Source organism: Pteronotus mesoamericanus, unplaced genomic scaffold, assembly GCF_021234165.1.
Source record: "Pteronotus mesoamericanus isolate MK-2021 breed Mesoamerican mustached bat unplaced genomic scaffold, CSHL_Meso_final scaffold_54, whole genome shotgun sequence".
Taxonomy (NCBI): domain Eukaryota; kingdom Metazoa; phylum Chordata; class Mammalia; order Chiroptera; family Mormoopidae; genus Pteronotus; species Pteronotus mesoamericanus.
Genome location: NW_026555321.1, coordinates 14,056,591 through 14,075,837, shown reverse-complemented (window position 1 = coordinate 14,075,837; position 19,247 = coordinate 14,056,591). Strand labels below are relative to the sequence as shown.

Genomic DNA, 19,247 nt, shown 5'->3' with positions numbered 1-19,247 from the left:
CAGAGCACCACTGCTGACCAATCTGAATTATTGATCTTTATTCATGAAGAAAGTTCCCTCAGGGGAAGAATATAGCTTTATACCTGTCTGAACTCTAATAGATGTTGATCTGGTGTTGATAAATATGTGGAGTAGGGGGAAACAATTCACAGAGAATCCACTCTAAGATCTAAGGTTAGGCTTCATCCTTTATTAGGTAGTGAGTAAAAGACAACTGATGATTACAACTCCAATTTAAGAGACCATTTAAACAAAAATGGTTCCATAGTGAAGTGAGGCAGAAGGGATTTACGTATATCTGAGTTTTCTCATATGGCTGATGGAGTAAATATGGCTGATTTGTTTGTTCCCAGAAAATCATTAAAGTTAGTAACACCTTGTGATCCAGGACTCTTATAACTCACAGGCCCTGACTTCTAGTGGCCTGGCTCATTCAATATGGTGAAAACGGGGAGGAACAGCAAAAGCACACTGTAGTGAGACTGCATCAGTTAATACTAAGTTCTCCAACAGAAAGAGAGGTTTTATCAGGTGTAGGTGGTTCGATAAGAATTCAGGCTGACCTAGAGTGAAAGGTAAAAGTGGACAGAGCAGAAAAAGGAAACTAAAGTTCAAAATGGTCAGAAGATGGTCACACGAGATATAGACAGAACCCCAAACAACAAACTCTTGAGGAACTCTCTACCTGCTGTACTAGCAGAGTCTGTGGGTAGAAAACACAAAAAACACTTGCTAAGACTGAAGAGGAGAGAGATTGATAAATGCAAAATCACCAGATACTCTCAAATACAAATTGTAATGCTAATCGACATGTCTAACTAAGCTGTATATAGTTTAAAATCCTTTTTAGTGAAGACTGATGAAATATTAATAGCTTTTCTTTTTCTTCCTGCCTGTCCTCCTCCCTTTTCTTCCTTTTTTATTTTTTGGTTGTTTGTGTAACAAAAGATATATAAAGCCAACTGCTTTAAAGATATGTTTATATGACAAACATCTATAGCTAGATGGTAGACAAGAACTCCAAAGACCGTGTTTAATGTTGAGCACCAAGCACGCTATGGGTGTTTCTTAAATATAAAATGACTTATGCTAAATACCTCTCTCTCTCAAATGGTTTTCATCTTGAATCTTTATACCTCTCAAAAGGTTCCTACAGTTTAGATAAGAGCGGTTTCAGGAAGGCCATACCCAGCCCTTCCCTATGTTTTTAAATAGTCTTTACAAAACCTTTTCAAAAATATTTTTTTCTTTAAACCTAAATCATGTAGCATTGATTTGTACATGTTCTTATCATTTTTCTAAGTTCGACTGCCATTGTTCTTACTAATGCCACAGACTGGCTGCATCAAACCCCATCATAGTGATAGGTATATGTTTGCTTTCTATGGGAAAAAGCAAATAGCCTTTATCACAAATTAAAGGCACAGCTATTTTTATGCCATTTGTTACCAACTTAATGATAACATGTAACATGGGATGGTTATATAATTATTTTATATAGATTTTCTTTTTATAAGTTATTCTCTTAATCTTTCTAACATATATACAATATACATATATTTATATATACCCCTGATAAATCTTGTTTTAAAGGTAAAACATCAACTCCTTTCAGCCTTATGGTGAATGTCAAAGGCTGTCGGTATTTCACAACTCCACTAGAGAAATGGTGGTCAAGTGCATCTTACCAGGAATTTTTCTTAACAATATAACCTCGGTCTGCAATGAGCCCAGACTCATTTTTCTGAGTTAACATTTAAATATATATTAATTGTTTATATCATGTCAGTAGGAAAGCTAAAAAAACAAACAAAAAACCCACAACAATAGCTAATGTCTATCATCATAATCAAAGCAGAAACCTTACCTAAGAGACAACCCTACTGGTATGATATAAAGGGATATTGCAGAGGTACAATATTCTGTTTTTATTGGATATTAACTAGCATGAAAAATCTTTAATTTGCATTATCATCCTAGCTTATGATTGTCCCTTACCCATGAGACTGAAGAGTTGTACTGATTTCTTTTTAAACACCCGCGATGCATGGTTTTACCTGTTTTCAGATATGGATTCATTACAAACGCTTCCCTATTTCCAGCAATACTGCCTTAGGGTGGTAAAATGGTACTTTGTAAGAAATCATCTTTATTAATATCTCCCTAACTTCTCTGGTCCTGCTCTATTGCTCTGAACTGGAAGTCATCTCCGAGCTGGATAGGTGAGGGAGAATGTGGACCAGGGAGACCTCCACAAAACCATGAGGTGTTTGTTTGTTTTTCGACTGCTTACCGGCATGAAATAGTTGTTCGTTCTACCTTTTGCAATTCTTTAAAACCTAGTGGCATAGATTGAGACACAGCACTATTGTTTTACAAGACATCTACTGTATCTACTTCTGTTGGGATAAATGCCCACTAATTGCTGTCATAGCAAGAGGACCAGCACGGATACTACTATTCACAGTGTTGCTTTGTTTTTTGTTTTGTTTTTTTTTCCTTTTTTTTGTATTATTTTAATCTATAGGGTAAATTATTATATACACATTAGAACCAGTTAATGCCCTTAGACAATATATAATTGTTTCATAAAGCAGGAAAGACAATGCAGAGGGAAACAGGTGCCCAAAAAGCACAGTCACAAAGGCTTCGGAAGTTCTAGATACCACTACATGTCAATGCTGGAGATCACTTCTAAAACAACCAATGTTCCAGAGGAATGCTTTAATTTGGAGAAAATACCGCCCCTCCCCACCCCACCTCCCAACCTCCCTCCTTTTTTTTTTTTAATAATTTTTTCAATTCACTATCAAAAGTCCTGGCTCTTCAGATATACTTTAAACTATAAATAAACACTGCATAGTTCTCTTTGTTTGTTTTGTGTTTTTTGTTTTTTGAAAAATTATTGCAGTACAACGACTCCACGCGGAATTCAGTAAGGAGCAAACAGCACAGGAGTGTGGGCGGTCCGCATGGGCCCCGGGGCAGGCCGCAGGAGCGCGGGCGGGAGCGCGGACGTCTGGAACAGAGTTGCCGCGGGCGCCGTTCGGAGGCTGAAGGGGGAGTTCACGGCCACGGCAGCAGCGGCTGCCGCAGCGGCCAGTGGGTTTGGTAGAATTCGTGGAGCCAATGGCTTTGAAGGTTCTTTTGAAAAGACTAATTTTACCTGCAAGGGAACGAGGAAAAAAGTTACAAGGACAAATGTTTTGGACCCTACACTTAGACTCCAAAACCGTGGGGGCAGCTTTTTAAATAGAGCAGTGAGCAACTACAAAGATAAATTTGCAATTGTGAACTGACAATAAAAAAGATGGAACGTGGAGAGAACATCTTTCCTTTGCAAGACTTGGAGATCCCTGAAAAGGGCCAACTTAAGTTTTCAGAAGTCCTTTAGAAAAATACATCACAACCATATTTTATTTTTCTTGATAAATACACTTCCTGAGGAAAGTGTTCATGTTCCGAAAAAAATAGGGAATTCTTACTCCACCGTGGAACCGGTATTTTTAGAGAGATCCATGAATGCTCTCTGCCACTATAGGCTATTCAAGTGTGTAACTGCGCAGCATAGAAAAGTGTGAGGTACTAGGCAAGAAAAATAAAAATAACAAAATTCCACCTTCAATAAAGAAGTAAAGAAAACATATCTCCACAAAAGTTTGACATGTTCTGCTCCATCTTTGTGGACTGGTAACATTAGGTCAATCCTGCTGACAAAACCAGTCCATTCTCTGGCTACGAGCACCAGAAAGATGGCTGTTCTCATGAAGAAAATATTCCCATTTACGGAAACAGCAACACATTTACAGTTAAGGAGGTTTGGATGCTAACATTATCCTGATTTGACTTGTCTGTCTATTTGACAACCATTCAGTTGAATGCCGAAGGCTGCATCTATACTGGTCGGAGCCAGCACTCGGGTTATGACTAGTGATGCCAACACATTAGCTCTGAGCAGAATTCAGACTCTCAATGCAGATAAAACTGCTTCTGAGTAAAGTGATTTCATTTGCATAAAACTGGGTCAACTCATACTTAGGTCCCATAACAGATGATTGAAATTTTCCTTTAACTATATTTTCATGTGTCAGCAGCACACAATAGCACCAAATATAATTGACCCTTCAACAGTGCCGCGGGGGCGGGGGGCGGGGCTGTCAACCACACCCAATGCCGTTGAAAATCCCTGCGTAACTTTTAACTCCCCCCAAACTTAACTACAGTTGGCCCTGCCCTCCACATCTGAAGACTCCCAACAGCGGATTGAAAATGCTCCTTTCAAACTGAGGTTGATGGAATTGTGAACACAAAACCTGTGGATGCGGCGGGCCAACTGCATTTATTGAAATTCACACATAAGTGGACCTGCACAGTTCAAACCTATGTTGATCAAAGGACAACTGTATAAATAAGGTCTACATTAAATAAAACATTTCAAAATGCTCGATTCAGTACATATCATATATCATATTTTCTTAACTCTTCATTGTGCCCTGGGTCCTTCTGATGAAAGCTATGATCAATTAACCAGAAAAGAAAAAGAGTACATGCTTGTAAATATTAGCCTAAGATGTCAAGGGGTTCACAGATTTCCCCTAAAATCTTACAAAAGTTCCAAGTTAGCATGTTTACTAATCTAAAAGGCACATATAGAGTCATGGGAAGAGAACATTTCTCAGGGAGGGCTTCCCAGGCATTACATAGCGACCTTGGGTGAATAAAAAAATAAGCCATGCCTTTGAGACTATTATCACTCAAAATACAAAATATTTTTAAGGTTATCAATAATACCAAAGTTTTGTCTCTTGAAGATACTAAAAAGGAGATACAAAAAACTTTATTTTCACTGACATTCCTTCCTAAAAATATCCACTCACATCAATACCAGAGTTTAGGTGATTCCTTACCTGACTCAGAAGAGTTTGGCTTTTGTCCCTTCCCCCGCCTTGTCATATACCTGGGCCCAGGGTCTATACCAAGAGCAGTAAGACCTTGGGCTATGGCTAAAGGTGGCAAAACACCCCAGCAACTCATTAAACCATTAATTCTGTTGATGATATAGGGGTGGACTCTCAAATCAATTGTTTGTCATTATGTAGGTACTTAGCATTTAGTTCATTTAGTAAGTGATAAAAGTCCAAGCTCGGCAGACTGTGGGAAGCAAAGAGGACACTCACCCCCAGTGGATGTGCTGCCTTCTGTAGTTTGTTGTAAGGACTGTACTTGGGTTTTGGGGGCTTCCCAGCAGCTCTGTCTTTGTGCCTTCTACTGCTAATGTGCTATTAAAAGCAATTAGAAATGACAGCTTAAGAAAATTCATACACAAAAAAATCCTCAAAAATCTTGTTTTAACCTGGGGGAAAATAGTAATTATTTCATGCAAGTTTCAGAAAGACAAATATAAAAAAGCATGCACTTTTGTCCTTTGGATTCTCATGCCTGGAGGATATATATTTTTATGATATCCATTTTAGTATATATTCTAACAAATAGAACAGTCTTCTTTTTCCTAGCCTTTCCCTTTATCATTATACAGAACTTTTTTTTAAGAAGTTTATAAAGATAGGAAAAGTCTGAAAGATTATTATGTGCAGATAAACAAAGATGCCCAGGCAGGCATGAATTTATCTCCATACTAATATTTATCCTCATATTTGTACAGCCAAGTGTCAACCCCTTAAATTCTAAAGATAAATAACCAAGGTGCATAAAATCAGCAGAATATTGTACATAGGCATATATAACACTACACAATACAAGGGCTGGGCCTTCAATTAAAAACAGCTGATCTCTTTGTAATGCCAATCAAAGTAAATACAACAGGATCAGTCATCTCTTTATCAGGTGGCTGCACGATTTAGAAACACAGTATACCACCATGTAATATTGTACATAAAATAAAAGGATAGCACAGGATAAGGTTAGCATGTAAATAACTAAACAAGAAAAAATGGAACTTTGTGATTTGAACTTTAAATAAAAGCAACACTTTTGAGTGGGAAACTTGGTAGAAAAAGATCTAATATACGTTTTCCTGCCACTTTTCATATACAAAAATAGGGCAAACTCACTTCAGATAATTTCTAACAGGTCTGAGAAGCCATCACATTTTAGTATTCTCTCAGCAACTAAATAAAATAAACATACATAAATAAACACAGGGAATCGAAGATAAGTGAATGATGGATGGACAGACAGGTGGATGGATGGATGGATAAAGAGATGGATAGGTGAAAGAAAAAAATAGGGAATAGGAAAGCACAGACATCCTGCTAAGGAAGATGGTCCCATCCGTTTTTATTTCTAGAATATGTGGCCTACCTGTTTAAGTTGTGTTTCGGAGTTGACGTGCACATCACAGATTTCACAGTGAAATGTTTTGTTTTGCAGGCCTGTGTTTCCCTTATTAACTGGTCCTTTGCCTTTCACACCTGCCCTAGGAAAGGCTTTGATAGTCCCGCTTCCATTCCGGGCTTCTAGCATGGTTTTGTGCTTTGTACCTGCCAAGGATATTTAAGAAAAAGAAAAAAGAAAAAGAAAAAAGAGGAGAAAAATCTTAGCTGGCATACGCCTCCTAGAAACAACACAATAATAAAATGTGATTCCTACTATTAGTGCAGTTCTTCCAGAGGTCTGGTTGAAGTATGAGTATGACATGGAAGACTGTAAGGATGTGACTGGACCACCTTATACAACATAACTTAATTGCTTTTTTTTAAAGTAATGCCCCACATTACAAACAAGCACCATCAGTATAACGAAATGCAAGAGTCCTCAGAAGAAATTAAATGGGTGTGACTTCATTTCATTTCCTCTTGATGCCAATAAGACATAAACGATAGCTGATGAAGAAGAGTGATTTAGTTGCTAACGGTATAGTTGAAGGTGATGTGAAACAAATGTAATTACTTTAAACATGGTGCATATATAGAAGTGGCACTAATTGAATACCCACTTTTTAAACAGAATACAAATAGGCTTTCCTGGCTATGTGTTTTAGGTTCACAGAGGAAGACTAATAGTATCAAGATCTTAATGACTATGCAAAAAAAAAAAAAAAAAAGAAAGAAAGAAAACCTCATTAGGATAGTAAATCCCACACTGATTGATGATGATGTGATTTCAAATGTAAATAAATGACCAAGAAGATGAGGGTGGAATCACAGACTAAGCAGATACACTATAAATAAATGCATCTTTTAAATAAACCAGCAACATCATTGGACTATCACACATAACTAATGGAAGTCAACATTTGCTTTTAAAAAATCACTAAAGTTCATATGGGAGCTTTCTCTCAAAATTTTGCTCACAATAATACCCTTTTCCTTAGCACTGATAAGAATTCTTTATTTTGTTTTTTACTTAGTCATGTGTTTTTGCTATGAAACTTTCCCTTGAAATCATCTATGTCCTTTCTGCCATTCTGGTCTTTTAAATCCTTTTTAGTGGCTTCTCCTTCCTAATTGCATTTAGTAGATCGTTATCAGTTCTGCAAGCACACACACAAAATTCTTAACTTAGGATTCTTGGGACAGCCAGCCTCCCAGAACCATTGCATACAGATGAGAAAGACACGCTGGGGGCCCCTGGGGTCAGTGCAGATAATCTTCATTTTAGGTAAGAGGCACAGAGCACACGAAACAGATTTACAGCCACATGTTTCTCTTTTTCAAAATGATTACAACTTTACCGAGTTTCATATAAAAGTGTATATCTTTACAACTTAGATTTCCTACTTTGAATTTAATATTGCTCTGCATAGCTATGAAAATGTTCATGTCTCAACCTGTAAGAAAAGAGAAAAACGTCAACATCTAGTGAGAAGAGGGGAATGAAGTGAAATACGGAGCCACAGAACTGCGCGGTGACGGTGGCTCTGGGGCCTCAGGGAGGCTGCCTCCACTCATCTTCCTGGCAGATCAGCGCCATAAGCGCTTCCTGGTTTGTATGCAGACAGCGTGTGGGTGAGCAGGGCCAAGAGTGTCCTCCCGGGCAGCAAGAATATATGTGTATATACACACACACATATATGAAACATATACTTCGTGTGTGTGTGTGCGCGTATAGATGATTGTTGGTTGTTCAGTTTTCTTTATCCAAACAGGTAATTTTATCAAAAAATTTCTTTTCCATACAGCTTCTTCAGTCACAATGAGAAGCATTCCTGGGGATGGCGTAGCTTAGGAAGGTCTAAAAGTAGTCACTAGGAGACTCACTCATCCTGATTTTCTGACTCTTGATTCACTTGCAATGGGACTCGCTGTTTGGTGGGTGGGACCTAAATGGCTCAGAAAAGTGTTTCAATTTATTTAACAATATTTAAGTAATTAATCTTGCCTGAGAAAGGAAAAAAAGCCAGATGTAGGTGGCTTGCTTCAGGGTTGGGTGTCAGGTGAGTCAGAGAGATGAGAGGAAATGTAAAAGCTTTGGCCTCAGTAGTAGGGGATTAGAAAGAGCAGGTAAAGGTCCAAAAAATAAAATTCTCCTCAAAATATGCTTGGCAAGTTAGGTCCCACCTATGTCACATCCCTAGGGGAAGAGGAGAAATGGGATATATGTGTACATTTGAGAAATATCCATCCTCTCAGAAAATCATTGGAGTTTTAGCATTATTTTTTAGTGTTAGTCTCTCCACAGAAACTAGCAAAGGTAAGAAAACTAAATACACCCCCTCATGTATATCTTCCTACACCTATGCTCACACGCACACACACACCATACGTATGTGGTTAAAAATGTGGCAAGACAGAGTGAAAAACTTCAACTAATAGCTTTGACTCTGGGCTTACTATTCATCACTAGTAGAGTGGAACTTTTGTACCATGTATCCTCCTCCATTTTGCAGCAGATTGTCAATCATAATTAAATAGCTATTATTAGTTTTATAAGATCTTAATGCTTGAATAAGCTGTAAGGATAGCTGTATTTTCTCCAAGTAGAGCTAAAATTAAGGAAATATGTCCTTTTAATGTTCAACCATGTATATTTTTGAAAGATTGAATATTCATTAATGTAAAATAGTGATTAGTAGGAGAACTTATACTCTTTTATTTCTGATGAATGCAAATACTGTACTAAATTATTTACCTGCTCACAGCTGCCCCATGAGCTGGGTGTTCTTATTATACCCATTTCAGAGGTACCAATCTGTGATGCAGACAGGATAAGCTGTTTGTTTGGCTCACTAAGCAAGCACTACCTGAAGTTCCTGTCTGGTAGAAAGTGGATTTCTAAGTGCCTACAGCTTGGGGACTTCGCTAGAAATCCAACAATTTCTGAGCCAGCTCAATTCCAGTTACACATGAATCCCTCACAGCACCTTTACTTTTCTCCTTTGTTAACACAGTCTATTCTAAACTTAGATTTTAATTTGAGTGTTTCAAATCTTCATTCCCCAGCTTCCCCCCACCCCTTTCTGCTCAGAACAGTATCAGGAAACAACATGCTTCAAAAGGCTGGGGCTCGCTGGTGGCCAGTGTGATCACCTCTTTGCTCTGGTTCAGCATTGTGCAAACATCTTGCAAGGCCTGTGCCTTCCTCTGTGGTTGCACAGCAGGGGAGTCACAAGTCTGCTACTGTGTTTCACTCCTTCTTCCTCAGAGGGCAGACTGCAAGCTGCTAAAAGGACTATTTTCTTCCTGTCACTTTAAAAGGCTGACACTGGCTACGACCTTCATTGGAAATGTCATGATTCCTGAAATGTGAAACTATACTCCAGCCACAGCTGAAATTCAGCAAGTCGTAATGCTTCAGTAAACACTATTTTTGTTTGCTAGTTTGTTTTTGGTGATTGTGGGTCAAGATATTTATTTATCTCACATCTCAAAAATCAAAGTTATACATGGGAGGAGGTGAAAAGAGGCTAGGTGTCCCTTTTATTCCCCATCACCTTTACAACTATGCTTTTTTATATGGCTCTCCAATTAGGTATAAAGGAAAGGCAGATTAGCAAGAAAACTGGCAAATGACTTTTTAAAATTAAATAAATCATTCATTAGGTTATCAGAAAAATTTTTAAAAATGAGGAAAAAACATAATTCTACCAAGGCAAGGTATATCAAAATATTAATGATGTTTTTCAAGTTCCAGTCTTTTATTTTTTTTACTTGTATATATGTATTTTAAAAAAGTTTGGCTTAATTTAGTTAATGTGACTATGTATAGAATTTCCCATGGAATTATATATATTTTTAGAAATTCACATGATTTTTAATGACAACACAGGCTTCCAATACATGGATATGATTTATTTAACCACTAATCTTAGACATTTGTACTGTTTCCTTTTCCCCTATAATTAGGTTGTAATGAATATCCTACTTGTTAAACCTTTTATACCACATTTGGTTGTTTCCTAAGAATAGATTTTCATGAGGGATATTATAGGGACAAAGAATATGACTATTTTTAAGCCTTGAATCAAGCTGCCAAACAACTTTCTACAAAGGATGTTTCAGATGGATTTATTTTATAGAAAAATGTATCTTGATATAGTGTGCAATATCTTCCCCGGTATAAAATAAATTTCAATATCATACAATTCAATTTTCTAGAATGCCCATGAAATGATATTTAATAGTATTAGACTAGACCAGTGATTTTCAACTTTTTTATTTCATGCTACACATAAACTAATTACTAAAATTCTGTGGCACACCAAAAAAATTTTTACTGGTCTGACAAAAAAAAAATAGGTATAATTTTGATTAATTCACACTGGATGGCTATTCCTGTGTTGACCATTGTCATTTTTTAATTTGACAATCTAAGGGAAAAGAGGTCAGTGCCCCTGACTAAACAGTCAAGTATTTCATGTTGTAAAAGTTATTGCAGAACACCAGTCAAACAGCGCTGGCCTAGACCCTTAACAAGCCCATGCAACTGTCAGGGATAATTTAGTTACTTTCTCATTGACATATTCAGATGATTCAGCTTATAAATAAATGGGTGGGAAGGTTATCAGTCTCCACACAAACAGCAAATGCAAAAGTGTTTTTTGGATGTATTTATTTATGACATTTGGTATAAAGGCATTATATTCCAACTCTTGCGTGTCCTAAGAAAGAAAAGTTCTATTGAATCTACACACACGAACTGTATAATCGGCATCAAAACCCTCTATATTGTGTTTCTTTTTTCCCTCTAAATTTCTAATTAGCCTTTTATGACCCTGATCTTCTATATAATATGTATATTCCATGTTAATCATATTTACATTTTGTCTTAGAGATAAAAACTTTGGTTTATCAGCATATCAACAAACGTTAAGCACTCAGAACAACATCCACAGTACCAGGTAACCAAGCAACGCCCCAGATGAGTAAAATATTTTACCACTTCTGTTAGCTTCCAGGTTAAAAGTAATTTGCTGATTCACCGGTAATGTATCTGAAGTCCAATTTATAGAGGTGAAAGAAGAGACAAGGGAAGCAGAAAGTCTAAAACAGAGGAAAGGAGAACTTTGCTGTTAGCATCAGAAACGGCTCCTGATGAGGAGCCAGGAAGTTGAGAGGGGATGGCAGGCAAGCCACGCATAGTACTACCAGTGGGGACCTATATCATGAACAACAACAAAAACGCCCAGGGAAGAGCTCCGCAGGCTCAGGGACCCTGTGTGCAGAGCACTGGCTGGGTCTGATGGGAAGATTGATGCACAGAATTCATTTAACAGGCACCGTTGATATCTCAGTGTGGGAGGAGAAATGTCAGGCCTCCAGAAACTCTCTTTTGTCCGTAATCATTGACTACAGGAACACCGAGTCTTTCCTGAGCTTCCTTATATGTGCATTTAACACACTTTATGTGCATTGGTCCCATCGCCTTAGAACAATGCCCTTAGGAGCATGGAAAAAAATGCCACATTGTTTTTATATTCATTACCCAGGAGAGCCTAAAAAAAAAGATCTTTACATAACAACTAATCAATCAATAAATGGACAAATTAGACACACTTTCATAGTGTAACAGATATTGTTGTATTAGTTATTTCCAAAAGTAGTGTTTTTGCTTACTTTTTATGTAGACTAGTTTTATTTTTAGTTTAAAAAATTATTTTTGATGAAAGTAAAATGTGCTCTTAGTAGAAAATTCAAAGAGCGTTTAAAGTGAAAAGCAAAGGCCTGCCCGCCTCTCACTTCTAAGCTGCATGCCCTCAGCTGTGACCCGTTTTCAGGTGTAAACTTCCTGATATTCTACACACAGTGGAACACAGAGCAGGTTTGAGACTGAAATTTGTTTTAAATGATTTGTAGAAAGTTTAAAGAAGGCATACTAGCAGAATTGTGATAGGAGAATTTCTATCTTTATTTTCAATCAAACTAAAGTCTTAACCATTTTCGTAGAAGATGCTGAATAGGATTGGCAGATAATCTTTGGGCCTTAATAATAATAAGAACATAAACATTGGCCACAGCTGACTGGCTTAAATGAGTTTTTCACTTGAAACATGAAATGACAGATCTCCTGATGAAACAGTCTTTATATATTTTATTCCTGAATATAGAGGCACAAACTAGACATGGGCTTCTTGAAGGCCTGGTTTTGCTCATATTTTTATTTTCAGTGCCTAACACATAGTAGATGATCAGGGAAGATTAGCTGAAGTATTAGGTATTAATAAAGTTTGGTAGACAAATATTTGTAAAGAGACTTGTGAGCTCAGGCTCTGAGATAGTATAAACCATTAGTTCTGTGGTTCAGATTTCTTTGCACCTCAATGTGCTCAGTTATAAAAAAGAAAATTATATGCTCTACTGAAGAGTTGTCTTAAATGCATTTATTGTTTTAAAGACTATTTTTGGCACTTCTATCTGCTCAGTAGATTTTAGTCAATATTCTCTTTCTCCTTCTTAACATTGTTGTTTTGTTTGGGCAAAAAAATATAAGAAATCTCTAAGCATTTTAAAATATAGTAAAGCCCATCCTTTGACAACTGTCCTTTTTATATATTAAAACTTAGGGGTAGAATAAGCTAGGGACAGAAAATCTGGAATGAGCTTAGAGAAAATTATTAAATGTTACCATTTCAAGTCATTACCAGAAAAATCTGCCCCAAATTAGTAAGGAGTGTTAACTAAAAAATATTCCAAAGATTTTTTCTTAATTATATAAAAAAATAATCAAAACTAGCTAAACATAGCATTACCTAATAGGATGTTTTGGGGGGATTTTTAAAAAGAAAATGACAAAACATGTTTTGTAACATCTGTGTCTATAACATACAAAAAGAGACTTCCCAGATCTCTCAAAAAGGGGTTTTAAGCATTCTTAAACTGTTTTGTGAATCCTGCTGGTAAGCTCAGGAGAGCTACCTCTCTTCCTGAATTGCAATATAAAAAAAGCAAAGCAGGAGTGCCCCTATTCAAATCCTATATTCTAATGCTATGGAATATAAGCCAATTAGCTTCAACTTTGAAAGGTTACACATTTGTGAAAAACAAAAAGAGAAAGAAAATATGACAGCACAACCAATCCTGGAATAATGTAATTAGCAGCTGTGGTTATACCAATAATCATACCATTGTATTTGATCCTAAAGAAGTGACATATGGTTTCTTAACTGAGAGAGAGAGAGAGAGAGAGAGAGAGAGAATGAATATGAATGAATGGATGGAAATGCATGTGGCCCAAAGAGGACAATTAAGTTGCTCAAGTTCACATACAAAAGTTTTCTGCAGATTTGAGGTAAAAACTAAGTTTGATCACTTCTGGTCCTTTCTACTAAACTGTACTACAGGCAATGTTTGATGGAAGTTACACTCCCAAAATTTGTTTATGATTAAGAATACATTTTTCCAAGGTTAAAAGAAAAACACATTTTGAAAGGTCATTGGCCTCCCATGAATAGATCATAAGTGCATTATACTACTCATTGCTACAGGCCTTCATTATATGTATGTAATGTGTTTATAAAGGAAAAACAAAAAGAAAAAACTCTTTGAATTACAATTGGGATGCAAGAAACACACCTCCCCGCCGTGTATTTTGGTTGCTTCTGATCAAAACTGGCATTCCAACCTGGTTCCCTAAAAAACACAGTCCAGTTTTAACACTGCTTTCCTAACACCTGGCCTAGAAGCAAGCAGAGAATTCCTCAGAACTAGACTGAAGGGGGAGGGAGGAGAGTAGGAGGCTGCAGGACACTAAGTGTGGGGTACTGATTGTAGACTGTTGTGAGTACAGGTAATGAGGGTGTACATTAAAGAGGATTCGAAAACAGTAATTAAATGGATAAGAAAAGGTACTATGTTTCCCACTAGCAACTGTAAATAATGTCAGTGATGGGGGCATGAGGGGCTGGAGGGATCGAGCAAAAAGAGGAAGGACTCATGGCCACGGACAACAGTGTGGAAGTGGGTATGAGAGGGATACATGGTAGTGGAAAAAAATACAGTAGAAGAAAATATTTTTTAAAAAAGAAGCCTTCTGAACAGAATGACAATAAAGTTGAAATGTCTGCATCATTTTTCTTCAACAATGAAAAATTATTATCTTAAAAAAATAACGCCGGTGATAAAAAACCAATTTTCTAAAAATATGTTTTGGTCTATATTCTAAATAATTGATGTGATTACTGTACAGATTTCATGTAGATTACATTAGCACATTTTATTACTTATCCCACAATAAATGTCATATGCGACATGGAAATTAATTGAAAGACCTCTCCATTACAAAGGCAGCCCCAGACACCCAGGAATTCTATAAGCTTTTGTTTCACTAGTAAGTTATATACAGTTTGAAATCTTTTGAGCTCATAAAGGCTGCAGTTCATTCAACCGCTGTGGTACTATATATTTTTATGAAAACAACAGATTATAAATAAACAATGATAGCAAGTGATTGTGAATGTTAAAAAAAATTTGAATTAATTTAATCTGTCACTCCACGTGACTACTTGAAGTTACTATATTTAAAAGAGCTGTGCATTGTGTGGGTTTGGCTTGGTGAGCTGCAGCTGCCCACATCGGGAGCTGCCTAAGCGATGCACCCTGCACTGGCCGCCTTCCCTGCTTCCCTGGTTCCTTTTCCCACTCCCTTAACCTGTTTCCTTCACCTCCCTAGACACTATCTGCCCTCAAGTCCTTGTCTCAGAGTCTGCTTCTGATGGAACCCAGACTGAAACACACCACGATAATCCTGTGGTAAATCCTGCAACTCCTCCTCCTAGTCCTGACAGGAGAGGGGCACACACAGAGCCTTTCTCCTTTCTACTCACTCAATGGGTTTCCTTGTATCAAACCCGCTGGGAAGATGCAGGGCTCCAGTGTGCAATGGCCCTTGCCTGGGGCCATTCATTTTCGTCTTCATTCAGAGGAAGTCCCAGGCCCAACGAGCCTCCCAGCACTGTTGCAGGTACAGACAACAGAGCTGAACCTGGAACTCAAAACTGGTGCCCCAAAGGGGTCGAAGAGCATCTAACGGTATGTCCTTTCTTCTTCATTTGCCACCTCCAGCCCTGGCACAGCGGGCTCATCCAAGCCTAGGCGGAAACCTAAAATGTGCATTAGGCCTGGGCCCTGGGAGAAGATCCTTGGCGTTGAAAGGGAAATACAGGGGTACGAAATCCAGGCAGCTGCTTGGAGGGAAGGGGAGTGGCTGTAGTTCCCTGCCTGGGTGAAGGGGAGACATCCCAACAAACGGATTCACATTCGCCACCTTACATCTTCTGGTGAGATGGTTTTAGTACTTCTCAGCTTCCACTGCACAACATTTGTAAGTTTTCTTTTCTTTTCCCAAACACTATACCTTATAGGCCCTAGATATATAATAAATCAGAATCCTTGGATATAGAAAATATATTTTAAATATAAATGAGTGAATATGTTTTTAGAACTCCATGAATAATTCTGATACTTGGAGATAAGGACCATAGAATTGTAATGTGAAAAATGCTGACCTGATGTGATACAATCGTGTAAGTAATTCCTTTTTACTTACTTAATCAGATATTTCTGATAAGAATTCAGAAAGGAGAAACAAATTCTTGATAAATTAATTCCAGCCTCAAAGAATATGGCTTGTGCACCCCTCCTCCAAAATAAATGAATGTTTCTCTGTTACTATGCAACATAATCAAGAATTCTTGATAAATACATGGTCTTCCAATGATGTTTATGCTCTCCCAGTTCCCTTGCATCAAGAAGAATGTGTTTGTACGAGTAAACACAAAACAAATCAGCACGGTATAGATTCTGACCGGGGGACAGATGCTTTTCTGTGTTGCTCAGCCCGTGAACTCATGAACTCTCCCTGACTGCAGCTAATGTAGGCAGGAGGAAGGGGTGTGCTGAAGGAATTGTTCTTCATCGGCAATTATGCCCTCAGAGTCTTGAAGTCAATATGTGACCGTTACAAGTGCAGCACAACAACTGGCCAATGACTCAGTCAACATACAGTTACAATATTAACTCAGGGTATAATTCACAAATGATTCTTTTTTTACTGTAATTGCTGACAGAGTCCTGGCAATGAATCCAGTCTTTTAGAGAAACGTTGATCTTGGGCCAAAGGGCTGGCAAAAATCTCAGGCAGGGCATAACTAACTAACTAACTAACTAACTAACTAAGCAAATACTATCATCTATATATATTTAGATAAGTAGATATACCCTATACATACAGATCTAGATCAATAAGTAGAGCTATATAATATCTTGATATAGGTACAGAACAGATAGATGAAATCAAAATACATTAAGAAAGCATTTCATCTGACTTAATATTTTCTGTTATGATATGTTAGAGTTAAGAGTTTTTGTTAGCCACAACTGGGTTGAAATCATGGCTCAACCACTTAAGTTGTTATATACCTTCTCTGAGCCTCAAAGAAGACAATTAGTATCTTTAGATTGTCAGAAAGAGTAAATAAAATATTTTATGTACAGATCATGCTGCAGTAACTGCCCAGAACAGACACTTTCTTAAGTTCAATTGCCCAGGTCATAAAAATTTAGCCCAAACAACATTATTTGCCATAAAACTTAATAACCAAAAGTACATGGAATTAGAAAACTGAATTTTGCAAGTCTGTTATTTGTACAACTTTTGAAATTTCATTTAGAAGCAAATGCGTGGAAGTACTTAACAATTTAGAAATCAAGTAAATGTAAAGTGTCTATTCTAGAATTACATTTTACTTTATCCCCTAGCAGGAGTGTCCAAACTTTTAGTGTCTTTGGGCCACACTGGAAAAGTTGTCTTGAGCCACATATTAAATACACAAACACCAACAAAAAGTGATGAGCAAAAAAAAAGGTTTTAAGTAAATTTATGATTTTGTGTTGGGCCACATTTATAGCCATCCTGGGTCCCATGTGGCCCATGGGCCAGGGGTTGGACACCCCTGCTAATGCTTATTCACACACACACACACACCATACACACAAACACATATACAACATAGCACAGAAGCCCTGGAAACTCTCCCTTGACCCCATATAGATGACACTTTGCATGTCATTTTTATTTTTTAATGGTCAATGAATTGCATGTAATAATTGCCAGTTTTCTGCCACCTCTTTGTTCCCTGCCGCAAAAGAACTAATCTATTCAGAGGAAGATAATTGTGGAGCTGTTGAGACAGAAAAGAAATTGCTGCATCTCACCACTGTTGTGTGCCTCCAGCTGTGAGGCGGAGTTGACAGCAACCTTGCATAGGGAACAGTAAAGGAGCCTTTTTGCCTTTTCTTCTTCGGTCTCCGTGGAAGGACATGAGCTATTGCCAGTGGCTGTTGTGGGGCTTTTTTCCACTTTGGAGGTGATCTCAGTTGTCATAACACTGCTTTTGTGAACTTCCACAGTTGTCGTCGTTGATATTGCTGGTGTCCCTGTGGTACTGTCTGCGTTCAAAATAGCATAGGAAAAAAAGGGAAAAACAATGGTATTATCTTTCCCTATTTGGAAACATATCATTAATTTTACATTCTGTTAATAATAATAAGAGCAGCTAGCAATTGCTGCTTGTCAACTGTGAGTCAGTCATGTCATGAGGAAATTTACAGAGATGACCACAGGGACCTTCACATTTGATATAAAAAATTCAGAGGATCCTCGAAAATATACAAATATACTTCACATTTTTCTATGGAGTAAATAAATATACCCACAATTTTCTGTTGTTAACACATGGCCTTAGTAAAATAATCTTTACAATGTACTATACTTTGTATACATATATTTCTACACAAGTGGCTGTTAAAATAAAAAGGATACTTTTGATATTTTTATTCACTACTTGTCTTTCTATTTTCCTTTTATATTTCCTTCTTTAATTAAAAGAATAAGCACTGATCCTTTTATAGATACTTGTGAAAGGAAGAAAGAAGGAAGAAGCGGGAGGGAGGGAGGAAGGAACCTTGATGATGTATTGCTTTATCCAGAGAAACAGTTTAGAAAACTATTGTGCACTTTCAACACCAAGTACAAAAATCATCAATATTCAAATAAGAGGGATTCTAGCATGGTGTATTTATTAAATGCATGGTCTGATCCAAGCCATGTTTTGGGAGTTTGTGATATAGTATTGAAATATTAGGCCACTCTTTACAAGGAAGTCACAGACTGGTCACACCATGTTAATGTCAAATGCTTTCAGAAGTTTCATGCCCAGGAAGTATTGATATATTGTAACCCTACAACTTTCCAGCTTCAAAGTCTGATTCTAAATCCCCAGAGGTCAACCTCTAGGCAAAACTACCTTGTCCTAACTTTAGTTGGGTATACACAGCTTTCATATCAAATATGCCAATTACCATAGTTGTTAGCAATGTTTGCATATCCAACAACAAACTGTGAATGAGCTCTAAACTCATATCCCTTCTACTCTTTCTACAACTTATTCTGCTTCCCCGCTGGCTGGTTCTTAACCTCCTACGCAAAATATTCCCAGGCTGTCTTGCCAGCTATAGCTGCTTTTGCAATTGTTTCTCATCCCATATGCTCCTGTGGGCACTACCTAATGCCACACTGAAAAGTCCATGATAGATGGATTGGGTGGTGGCTCTCAAGGGCAGCGGTCTGCCTCTAATGTAACGTCCTCATGAATGCTTACTTCTTTTTGGCTCATACTATCAAGAGTTGTTACAGGATGCACTTTACCTTGGATACCCCTTTGAAACAGATACAGAAGTGGAAATAGAGGTGAGATTAATAATGGCTTCTTTCCCAAATATGGGGTCAGAAAAACTAGTCAAGAAGAAGATAAATGAGGTCCTGTTGAGGGCTGTTGTATAAAACAATTCATC

The 19,247-nt window shown here is 37.4% G+C and overlaps 1 protein-coding gene across 2 annotated transcripts in view; it reads right to left on the bottom strand.

Annotated features, from left to right (window-relative positions):
- Positions 1-2,812: 2,812 nt before the first annotated feature.
- The window catches only part of ZNF385D (zinc finger protein 385D), a 746,594-nt gene continuing 730,159 nt past the window's right edge, over positions 2,813-19,247 (bottom strand). For both annotated transcript variants that reach the window (XM_054595113.1, XM_054595114.1), the window contains 4 exons: positions 17,610-17,843; positions 6,322-6,500; positions 5,178-5,279; positions 2,813-3,166 (listed from right to left, as the gene is read on the bottom strand). In XM_054595113.1, the coding sequence (XP_054451088.1) occupies positions 2,933-3,166; positions 5,178-5,279; positions 6,322-6,500; positions 17,610-17,843 (749 nt within the window). In that variant the 3' untranslated portion in view covers positions 2,813-2,932. The remainder of the gene's footprint in view (positions 3,167-5,177; positions 5,280-6,321; positions 6,501-17,609; positions 17,844-19,247) is intronic.